The sequence below is a fragment of the Mus pahari genome, chromosome 16 (assembly GCF_900095145.1).
Source record: "Mus pahari chromosome 16, PAHARI_EIJ_v1.1, whole genome shotgun sequence".
NCBI lineage: Eukaryota > Metazoa > Chordata > Mammalia > Rodentia > Muridae > Mus > Mus pahari.
In genome coordinates, this window is record NC_034605.1 from 28,338,882 (window position 1) to 28,351,317 (window position 12,436).

Below are 12,436 nucleotides of genomic sequence, written 5' to 3' on the forward strand. Positions count from 1 at the left end.
TCTTTCTGAATCCCACTCCACCCTCCACCTTATGTTTTGAGAGTCTCTCACTGAAGCCAATTGGACCTCACCAATTAGGATAGACAGGTAGGAACCCTCCAGATCCTTCTGTCTCAACATCCCCAATGCCGATTCTAGATGCTGCCACTCCGAGTGAACATTTTACAGGAATTCCAGGGTTCAGACTCCGGTTCTCAGGCTTGCATGACCAGCCTGTCACCTACTGAGCCATCCCCCAGCCTACAAACCTGGCTGTACTGTCTGTGGAGCTCAGCACACAGTAGTTAACCTGCATGCCTGTGGAGGCTCCTATTTGCCTCTCTACCTGCCATTCTTCTTCTGGAGCCTCTGTACCATTGCCAATTGAAGAGCATCTTTCTCAGGGTACAGCTAAGCATAGTCCGTTCCTTCCTGCCATCCAGTGTCCTTCCTGACACATAACCAGGACCTTAGGAGCTGTCCCTCTCATGTCCTTAAGTCTAATGATCTCATAACTTCTGTGTGAGGAGCTGAGGTCCTTCTTGTGCCCACTCCTTCCACCTCTATCTTGTCTCCCATTCTTCCCCACACCTTCCTGTCTCCTGCCCCTCTCACTTCTCCTGTCTTGCTCCTGTCCCCTCCCAGTGCCCTCCGATCAAGCTGCCATGCAACCACACTTGGTTCTCTCAGCTTACCCTCTTGGGTTCTAGAATATTCTACACTCCCATCTGGAACACCTCATCCTGATTTTTAGAGGTTGTTTCCCACTCGTTCCTGAGAAAGAAGGCGCTACAAAGTAATTCTTCATAAATCAAACTGTGGACTATGTTTTCTTGCCACCCTAGAAAAAACATTTAAAACTTCTGGATACAACAAAACCTGGATAAGGCAACATGATCTGTTTTATATGTTTCCTTCCTTCCTTCCTTCCTTCCTTCCTTCCTTCCTTCCTTCCTTCCTTCCTTCCTTCCTTTTTTTTAATGATGCTTCTGGTAAGAGCCATTTCCTGGTTTAAAAACATTTCTTGCCTCTTGAAACAAAACCAACAACAAACAGAAATTTATAAAGATAAAAACAGAAATGGTTTGTACCCTACTTCTGAATAAGCACCCCCAGGTGTACCCTATGTCCAACTAAACACCCCCAGATCTGGCAAGCTTTATTTTCTGGGGCTGTGAAAGGGAGCTGGACATAGTAGCTCACACCCATGAGCCCAGTGCTTGGGAGACCGAGGCAGGGGTTTCTGTTTGTCTGGGACCAGTTTGGGCTACAAAATAAAATTCTGACTGAAAAACAGAACAGGGTCGGGAGCAGTGAGCCATGAATGGTGGTTGCACACCTATAAACGAAGAGCTGAGAAGCAGCAGGGAGATGAGGAGGTCATGGTCAGCCTCAGCTATATATTAAGGTCAAGGCTAGCCTGGGCTACATGAGATCCTGCCTCAAAAAAGGTGAAGAGAGCAAGAAGGAAGGAATGTAGGAAGGAAGGAATGTAGGAAGAAAGGAAGGAAGGAAGAAAGGAAGGAAGGAAAGAAGGAAGTTCAAGCAAATATCAAAAATTGTACAGTACCTCCTTTAAAGTCTCCTGTTGGTTATAGTCTGAGTCTTACTCCGAAATGGAGTTAAATTAATGAATAGAAATATAGAACATTCACCTAAATACTTGCTTATAAAAAGAGAATTTTAGTGCATGTTTTAAATATCATGGGAGATGTGCATTTGAAAATATACTCACTTTTAGTGGGGTGTGATGGTACACGCCTTTGATCCCAACATTCAGGAGGCAGAGATAGGTGGATCTCTGTGAGTTCAAAGCCAACCTGGTCTATAAAGAGAGTTCCTGGACAGCCAGTGCTACACAGAGAAACCTTGTCTTGAAAAAAGAAAAAGAAAGAAAGAAAGAAAGAAAGAAAGAAAGAAAGAAAGAAAGAAAGAAACAAAGAAAGAGAAAGAGGAAGGAAGGAAAGAAGGAAGGAAAATGAAAAAGAAAGAAAAATATTCTCCATACCACTTTGTCTGAAATTCATATTTATCTGAGTATATTGTATGTGATCTGGTAATCATACTCTTAAACCTTAAATTTTGGGGGATATGAACCTAGTTGAACAGTAGAAGTGAAGGCTGAGGAGAGATAAATCATACATAAACATGACTACATTCTCTCTGAACCCCACTTAGCTGTTGTGAGAACATCACTCTTGTGTCTCTGTAGATAAGAGCTGTCTTCAAGACCAGCAGCTTGCTTATCACATTTTTTATTATTTTACCATCCTTCTCCTCTTCCCCTAAAGCTGGCGTGTGAATAGCCTCATTTCAAGCTGACTCCACCCGCGCTCCCTGACCAGAAGGAGTTACCCTGAAGTCCATTCTCTAACGCACATCGTTGTGTGATACAGACTTGATCTTCATATTGTAAAGACGTGGCTTGGTGATTAGCCACCGTCTCCTTGGCTGCCCCGGTATCATCTCTTCAGAGGTTTTCTTTCATGTACTTTGAGTTCCATCGATTGCTTTGACTTCTGAGTCATGAGATGCCATCACACTTCATCAGCACTAATTTTTTTCACTGTGTCGTACAACTGACTCTCATCCCCCCCAGGTCCGTTAAATGCACGAAGCACAACTGGAAGTTAGATGTGAGCACCATGAAATATACCAACCCTCCAGGGAGCTTCTGTCAAGACAAACTTGGTAAACAAACACTCATGCGTGCTTTCTGAGAGGGGTGATTGATTGTTTGAGACAAGGTCTTCCTTCTCATGCTTATTGATCATTTGCCTTTCATCTTTGGAGAATTGCCTTTTCTTCTCACTGGTTCATTTATAGATTGGGTAGCTTGATTTCTCATTGTTCAGTCTTTTTTAGTTCTCTGCATAGTCTAGATACTACAGCTCTGCCAGATGTGCCGTGAGCAAATACATTCACCTAGTCTCTGGGCTGTTCACCAAATTCTTTATTTGCTGTGCAAACGCTTGTTAATGCCATGAGTACTTACCAGCTGTTGGTGCTGTTTCCTGACAGACTGCAGGCCTGTGCAAACACTCCTTAGCTGTGTCTGTCTGTATTGTGAACTGTTTCCCTACTCCTTCCCCTAGTGTTTTCATTGTTTCAGATCCTGCCTTCAGGTATTTGATCCTTTTGGGTTAATTTTCATGAAAGTTAGAGACAGGGATCTGGTTTTATTCTTGTAGGTGTAGTTATCCAGTTCTACCAGCACCGTTTGCTGGAGAGGTTTTCTTTTCCCTCATGTCTGCTTTTGGTCTCTTCATCAGGAACTGAAATGCCTCTAGCTAAGTGTGTTTAAGTTCTTCATTCTGATCCAGGTATCTATGTGTTTGTTTTTGGATCACCCTGTTCTTTCTTACCTAATCTTTGTGAAAGATTTGTACTACTTTTGTTAAATTAATTCAGAAGTCATTTTGCCAGGAGCTCTGCCTGAGCACTGGGTCCTCTCTGAGGCAGCCGGTTGGATGGAACATTGGTGGGGGCAAAACTTGGTCTTGCGAGTGTAAAAATTGCATAGTATTAATAATATTTATTCTCCTTGATTCTTAGTTATCCTGGGGACAGAAACCAATAGCTTCAAGAAGATTGACACCTGTTGCTTATTACTAAATAACAGTTACCTGTCACTCTGAGGCCAAAAGCCGACGGCTTCAGGCTAGCCAGGCAAGAAGGAGGCTTGAAGCAATTAACTTTTATTGAACCAGGAGAAGAGAGTTGCATTCACAAAAGGAAAAATTTTTACACAAGAAAATATGCATAAACACAATACATTCATACACACACTAATATATACACATTCATTATCACATATTTTGGGGGGGGTAACAATCTGTCTCATCAACTTACATACTTACATACACACACCTATACTTATATGTGATATATATACATATAAGTATATATGATAAAATATATGATATATATATATATATATATCACACACACACACACACACACACACACACACACACACGGGGTAAAAGCAAAAGCGCCAGTGCAGCAAGAATGTATTCATTCTGGATGAAAAAAAGCTTCAACCTTTATTGCATAGAAAGAGAAAAAGCTTCTAACCCTCCATTGCTAAATGAATTTAAAAACTTGTCTCACTGTAAGAAAAGCCTGCCTGCTGCTTTCTGCTCTCTCTATGGCTTCTTCTCGCCTTAGTCTTTTCTCTTCCCTCTTCAGCCCTGTTACACTCTGCTATTTTCTGCTATCTCTTCTGCTTCTATTTTGCTTTTCCTTTATTCTCTTTCTACATCCTTAAGTCTTCTCTCTTCTTCTTTGTCTCTCCTTGTCTGACCTCTATAATGCTTCTATACTCTTTGCCTTCTGCTTACTTAATTCGTTGTTCCCAGGTTTTTGGACCTTTCCAGGAGAATAGATCACATGGTATTCCAAGCATCCTTTTTTTTCAAGAGTTCACACAAGTTCAAGCATAAACTCAAATCACAAATTGAACAAAAAGTTACAACAAAGATGTTTACATGTGTTTCCATTAGGAAATGTTCACTATATGTTATCAGCTCCACAAGTTCATTGAGAGTTTAAAACTATAATTCTTAGGTCTGAGTTCACATTGAAGTTTTGTATATATATATAAGTCCAACCAATATTTTATCTTCTGTTTTTACACGTACAATAAAATGTTCATTTCCAGTTTATGGCATTTAGTTAATGATTTTACAGCTTAAAGGGATATATTCCTAAGTTATAAATCTCATGACACTTGAAGACTAGCAGAGTCCTAATTGCAGTTTTCATATTGCAGAGGGTTTTCACATCGTTTGCATAAGTTTAGAAATTCTATATACTCGTTATTAGGAATTAAGAAATTATCTATTTCTTTTCATAGCATTGCTACAAAAGTGTACATCTTCACTGATTTGCAGAAAATCTGCCCAATAGGGTGGGTTAATCCCAAGGACTGTTACATCAATTTAACAATGCAGGAAAGGCATATCAATGGCAAGAATCAACAGACAAAGTCCCTTGGGTCCTGCCTCCGAGCTCGTTCACCGCAGTTCATGGTGAACCATCTCAGGAAAATCACCTGAATCTTTACCTTCTCCTAGATGGCTCCCGACAGATTTCGTTTATTCTTTTTTGTTTGTTTGTTTGTTTTTGTTTTTTGAGACAGGGTTTCTCTGTGTAGCCCTGGTTGTCCTGGAACTCACTCTGTAGACCAGGCAGGCCTTGAACTCAGAAATCCACCTGCCTCTGCCTCCCGAATGCTGGGATTAAAGGCGTGCACCACCAACGCCCGGCTTAGATTTCATTCATTTTTTTTTTTTTTAAGATTTATTTATTTATTATATGTAAGTACACTGTAGCTGTCTTCAGACACTCCAGAAGAGGACGTCAGATCTTGTTACGGATGGTTATGAGCCACCATGTGGTTGCTGGGATTTGAACTCTGGACCTTCGGGAGAGCAGTCAGGTGCTCTTACCCACTGAGCCATCTCACCAGCCCTAGATTTCATTCTTTTTGATCATCTTATAAATGTAATTTTAAGATTGCTCATTGCTACATGTAGAAATGTTAACTTTCATATTGATCATGTATCAACAACCTTCCTGAACTCACTTATTAATTCTATAGTTTTTTGTTAGATATTTTAGATGTTTTATACTTAAGACCATGTTCTCTGTGAATATAGAGAGCTTAACTTCTAATTTGTGTGTCTTTTATTTCATTTTCTTGCGTAGTTGCTTTATCTGAGACCTCCAGGTAGAAGTGGTGAGAGAAAGCCTCCTCATTCTGTCTCTGCTCTCACAGTGGCAGCAGCTGGGTGTTCTCAGCCAGCCTGTTTTAGCTTGAGGGCCTGCTTTGCCATACTTTGTCTCCTAATAGTATCTTCTGATTCATTAAAGAAGATTGTATGTTGTCAACTATTCTTTTTGTATCCATTGAGATGCTCATATATTCCCACATTTCTTCCATGAATGTAATGTAGACCATTGCTCTTTTGAATACTGAAGCATCATTGTGTTTTTCAAATGCTGAACCAGGCTGGTATGAAGCTCACTTGGTCATGTGTGATTCTGTTTCAGACCAACTAGTTCTTGATACCAAAACCAGACAAACACACTGCAAGAAGAGAAAAACCAATGACCAATATTTTCATGAATGTAGGTATAAAAAAATCATTTACAAAATGGTATCATCATTTACAAAATAATATCAAATACAACTTATGAATGAGAGTGAAAAGTGAATTAAATAAAATGATAAAAATGTTTGCATGGACAAAATATGATAAACTGAGAGCTAGGAAGGACACAAAAACTCCTTTCACTTCTGAGACCATTCATTCATTCATTCATTCATCCTCACTATGAATGGCATTGACATCTACTCACTGGAATGTATGGGCTTTTTCTCCCAGAAACAGTATGTGCACATTCTTATAATCTCCACACTGCACAGGACGTGATTAGGCTCTTATGATCATCTCGTTTTGGGTACTAATTACATCTCCTCATTGTATCTGTTTACATCTGTTGGTCAAATATGATGCTAATGTGTTGATAATTAACATTTAGCACACTGTTTGATAACTTGGTTTTGATATTAGAATTTTTTTCAGTTTTTTTTCTATTTGTTTCAGCTTTCTGTGGGAATTGCTTCTATAGCTGTTCAATTCCCAAGTCTTTTTTTTTTTTTTAAAGCTATTTTATCATCTTTTGTCATGATTTGGTGGCTTTCTTTTAGATCATCGATCAACCAGAAAATTCAGTAAACCAATTGCTGTGGCACCACTTGTTAGCCCTTTCTTCATGGCACCTACAGCCATTGCACCATTACAATCTACCATCCTGTCCTAACACCAGTTATGCTGGGAACTGTAACTTTCCAACATGCTTTCTCTCCATTTCTTCCCTATTCTTTTTAAATAGGGATTTTAGGGAGGGTTGGGTTGGTAGTACATTCTTATAATTGCAGCCCTTGGGAAACTGAGGCAGAAGTGCCATGGATTCCAAACCTGCTTGGGTAACATCTGTCTAACCAGGACTACACAGCAAGAGCCTGGTTCAAAATGGGACGGGGAAGGCTTCAGGGACGATCATTTGATCGCTTTTCCTGAGGTCAGAATAGGGAATGACAGTTTCTCTGTACTTTATTTATAGAAACAGAGTTGGCAAACATCACATTGAAATTTACTAAGTGTGTGGATTATCCTTGTGTAAGGAGTACAAAGGCCTCTGTGGACATGCCTTCCGAGTAATTGCTGAGCCTGACAGCCTCCACTTTGACTGGCTTCTCTTCAGAGAGGAAAACAGGAAGAAGGAAACTTCTTTGGGTGTCGGAACACAGGTTTTCTCAGGGTTTCCCCCTTGCTTTCCTGTCAGCCTCTCTTCATCGGCTTGCTCGTGCTGTAATTAACACTCTTAAGTTTGCTCATTCCTGTAAGGATGCATAGTTACCACAGTAAAGCTACTATTTTTCAGTGCCTGCTTAGTTGATTCTGTGGGCCGTGTTCTCCTGGTGTTCTCAGCCCTCTGGCTCCCACAAGAGGATGAATTCAACTCCTGATCCCCAGGCTTCAAGCTCCCAAGTGCAGGCATGTACTGCTAGGCCCTAGCTGAGCCACAAAGCATACCCTGATGTGGAATATATACTGTTTTCTGAGATTGCAAAATCTGTCTCAGGGCTCACAAGGCTCGCAGTCTGGAAAGACTATAGGTGTCTTAGAGAAAAAAAAAAAGTAATTTATCTAGTGATGATCAGGGGTTCAGGAGAAAATGAGGACTACAGAGGGTTGGAAAGATGTTGGGCCACTGTGGCTGAGGAGCAGTTTGACCTGGCCCATTGACTATGCTCTTTGGATGATGGGCACAAGGGTGGAGCTGGAGATGAGCAATGCTTGATGACAGCTAAATGTGCATTTTTCTAGTGAGTAGAGAATGTTTTGAATGTTTGCAATGCAAAACGGAATAGAATTGGCTCAGCCAGCAAAATGCTTGCCAAATCTTCAGAGCTCATGTAATAGAAGCTGGGCATGGTAGTGCATCTCTGTGATTCTAGCAAAGTGGAGGAGACCAGAGAGAGGATCCTTGGAGCTCACTGGTCAGTGTGGCTAGCCTTCTTGGTGAGTTTTAGGTCAAATAAAAGACCTTGTCTTAATGAGATGGGAGAACAGCTAAGGTTCACAGGCACATACCCCAGGTACATATGTATGTTTATCTGCACCTACACATACACATAGACACACACACACACACACACACACACACACATACTCAGAGAAACATGTATACATACACACCCAAAAGAAATAATGGCAAACAAGTCTCTTTTTTTTAGCATTACTGAGACAAATTCTAAATTGGATTTTTAAAAAATTTGTTTCCAACAGTTCCTTTGATAGAAGGTATGGCAAAGCCGTGAGAGTACGGCTCATTTTGAAATGGAGATAGTTTTTTGGTTTGGTTTTTTTTTGTTGTTGTTGTTTGTGAAATCTGTGGAAGGGGGTGGCATTGGGCAGAGGCCCATCTCAACAGACCGCAAGGCAACTGTTGTTGGGAATTGTTTAATTACTTTTCTTATTGTTGTGACCACATTCCCGACAAGGAGCAACTTAGGCGAGGAGTGGTTTGTTTTGGCTCGTGGTTGGGTTGGGCACATAGCAGATATTTGTGAATTCTAAGCGTTCCTATGCCGGCCTACCTCGGCATGACGTCACGTGCCGTGCTGCCCACCGTGTCCTATTTCATTTGTGTCTGTCAGACATCTCATGGTTCCCGGCTAGCTTGAACGGTTTGAAACTGCAGTTATTCTTCTTTTGGCTTTTGTTGTCAGGTTAGGGGTTCCCTCCCGCACAGCCTCTTGGCACCCTGACTTTCTCTCTTTCTCTGGTTTCATCACAGTGCATGTGTTAAACATGCCGGAGATCAGGGTCTCCTGAGATGCTTAAGTGTACATGAACAAATGCGCAGCAGTGGCTGTCGCCTTGGTAGCTGCTGTGCATGCACTCTGCGAGTATTCTCTTCTGCTCTGTGGAGTTTTGACCTTCTGTGTGTTTTGACTGTGCATTTGTATTTTGGTACCATATTTTCAAAAGTGCCGTTTTCTCATATGCTCAGACTTATTTCCCTTTGGTTCTAGTTATCGAAATGGATGAAAACAATGGACTTTCCCTGGTAGAACTGAACCCTCCTAACCCCTGGGACTCTGATCCCAGGTCTCCTGAAGAATTAGCTTTTGGGGAAGTACAGGTAAGGAAACATCAACATTATAGTACTCTATTTTTTTTTGGGGGGGGGTGGTATCGAGACAGGGGAGACAGGGTTTCTCTGTGTAGCCCTGGCTGTCCTGGAACTCACTTTGTAGACCAGGCTGGCCTCGAACTCAGAAATCCTCCTACCTCTGCCTCCCGAGTATTGGGATTAAAGGCGTGTGCCACCACGCCTGGCTATAATACTCTTAATAACAAAGTGAAACTAAGATGTTACTCATACATATATCTGTATATCTTTACAACTATATATATATATATATATATATATATACACATATATATATATAAAACCTAGAGATTATATATAACATAAAATACAGCATATATACACATATACACATATATGTATATATGTGATGGAGATAGATATATGAAGAAGTTCAGAAAGTATTTTTATTGCCTGAATATTTGTGGATATGATGGTATGTCAGTCAGTGCTTTGATGATAAGATACTTGAAGCTGAGACCCTTATGAAGATTTCACTCATAGTTTGAGAACTCCAAGAGCATGGTGTTTGTATGTGCCCAGCTCTGGTGAGTGCTTCAGGGTAGATGGATTCACGGTAGCAGGAGTGTGCATGAAAGTATCCTGCCATACATGCAGAATAATGACTAGAGGGAGGTGCCAGTCCTCTCATGAAAACTCACTCTTGAGGGAACTGGTGGACCCCGAGGTTCTGTGACCCTGGAAGAACTATTTCAATTTCTTCTAAAAGCTCTGCCAATAATGAATTAATTACCTTGTATTAGGTTCCACCTCTCAAAGACCCAAGCACTCTCACCATGCTCACCCTGGGCACCAAGTGTCAAGCACATGAACCTTGGGCAGGGGGGTGGGGTGGGAGTAAACTGCATTCCCATTGCAGCAGATAACAAGTTGTATATATTTGCCCCTCATCCTGAGATCTTCCTGAAGCTTTTACACAGTTTCTATCTTCAGAGCACTTTCCTCTAAGGAAAACACCTCAGAAGTTTGGGGAAGACAAAAAAGCAAAATTAAATTTTTTGTTCTATATGTTTAGAAAGTTCTGTGCATCTGGGCAGGGGTTTATTTATTTATTTATTTATTTATATATTTTTTTGAAACAAATGAAACTCCACTCAGAACAGGAATAATAACAACTCATTTGTTTCCTGGCTTTTCCTGGCTCTTCACACTAGATTCCTGTTGCTGTATCTCTGTTCCTCTGTGTATTCTTTATCTGTGGATGTGCCAGGCAGGAGGTGGGGGGGGGGGTGAGGAACAGGTCTGGAATTCCCCTACCTGCGTCTGTCTGGAAATCATTGTTGATGCCCATTCTCAGAGGCTCTTGGCATCCTATAAAATGAGTAGTAAATGGAGAGCCCAGCTAGCCTGACTTCTGTCCAGTCTGCCCAGCTGTGCCAACCCACCAAACTGATTAGCAATCGTGTAGTCAATACTCCTCGAAGCCACACTAGCATGCTAAGTCCCCCAATGCTTGTGCTAACATCACTCACTGCTAAACCCATCGGAGCTGGTTTGAAGAGAGTAAAATCTGGTTCATTGTTGATTTGACATGAATCAGCAGGCACTAGCGTCCATGTCCGACTGTCTGTGGAGGGTGTTGTGTTCTGTCAGTGTGCGTCTGCAGTTGTAGCTGAGCCAGAGCTGGCCTGACCTTGTCAGAGAAACAGCCGGCCAAGCCTTGCCCTCCATTGCTGGTGACTAAGCCATAACAGGAATCTCACTCTCTTCTAACAGATAACATATCTCACTCATGCCTGCATGGACCTCCAGTTGGGAGACAAGCGAATGGTGTTTGACCCTTGGTTAATTGGTCCGGCTTTTGCCCGAGGATGGTGGTTGCTACATGAGCCTCCAGCTGACTGGCTGGAGAGGCTGTGCCAAGCAGACCTCATTTATATCAGCCACATGCACTCAGACCACCTGAGGTAAAGAAGTTGCACACCTAACTCCTAAGATAACAATGGCTGAACAATGGCAGCAGTGGGATCTTTCGGGTCGTTGCTCTGTTTCTTAGACAGGATCTTAGGACGTTCAGGCTGGCCTTGAACTCACTATGTAGCTGAGGATGAGAATTCCTGCCTGCTGGCTATACTGCCACTTCCAAATACTGGGATTGTAGACATGTGCCACTATGCTCTGCTTATAAAACATTAGGTGCTTCTGTACTCTGACTTGCACCATAGGACTATGAAAAAGAAGAGAAATAAAAGTAAAATTTTGTATATGTACCACAATTCTAATTTTAAAAGTGCTCCCACAGTGTATATCCACAGGAGTGAAGAGGGAGCCATTATGGAAAGCAGGGTGCTTATAACTCCTCAGAGACTTCTGTTCTCTGTTCATGAACAGGTATAGGCATAAAGCCCATCAGAGTAGCCTTGTTTTTTTGCTCAAAATTTATAGCACAAACCAACACACACACTTGTAAAAGGCCAGTGATCTCAGCATTTGAAAAGCTGAGGCAGGAGGATCAAGAATTAGATGCCAGTGTGTGCTACATAACAACACTGTTTCAAAAATGACAGACAGGTACTATTAAACTAAAGGACCAAAGGAATAATATGTTTTAAACACATGTTGAACCCCTTTGAACACAGGAATGCCACAGGGAGTCACAGTGAAAGTAGGAACTAATATCCCAATAAAACTTTAGTGATGGATATAATTCCCATGGATCATAAAATATTACTACATTCATTTTATAAGGCTGTATACAGAAGCAGGGAGTGGGCCAAGCCTAGTTCACGTACTGTTTGCCAAACCCTGCATTTTATTGTTTATTGAGTTGGCGCCTTGCTTTGCAACCAGGCTTATCTGGGTCTTCCTGCCTTAGCCTCCCACGTGCCAGCATTACCATCCCTCACAGCCATGTCCTGCTTTACTTTTCCCCCTTTCGTAAATGGACTCTTCTCTCATACAATGCATCCTGATGACAGCCTCCCTTCCTTCCACTCCTCCTGTTCCCTCCTAGTCTGCCACTTCCCCTGACCCTGCAGAAAAGAACAGGCCTCCTAGGGACATCAACTGAACATGGTATAGTAACATGGAATAAGATTAGACACAAATCCTCATATCAAGTCTGGACAAGGCAACCCAGTAGGAGGAAAGGGCTCCCAAGGACAGCCAAACGAGTCAGAGACAACCCCAGTCCCACTGTTAGGAGTCCTACAAGAACACAATGCTACATGACCATGATATATATTTTTATATATATATATATATA

General features: G+C 41.6%; 1 protein-coding gene across 1 annotated transcript in view; it reads left to right on the forward strand.

Annotated features, from left to right (window-relative positions):
• The window catches only part of LOC110333859 (cytidine monophosphate-N-acetylneuraminic acid hydroxylase), a 134,397-nt gene that overhangs the window by 83,079 nt on the left and 38,882 nt on the right, over positions 1 to 12,436 (forward strand). Inside the window, exons 5-7 of the mRNA XM_021215615.1 lie at positions 2,579 to 2,670; positions 9,092 to 9,201; positions 10,948 to 11,138. Of these exons, the coding sequence (XP_021071274.1) occupies positions 2,579 to 2,670; positions 9,092 to 9,201; positions 10,948 to 11,138 (393 nt within the window). The remainder of the gene's footprint in view (positions 1 to 2,578; positions 2,671 to 9,091; positions 9,202 to 10,947; positions 11,139 to 12,436) is intronic.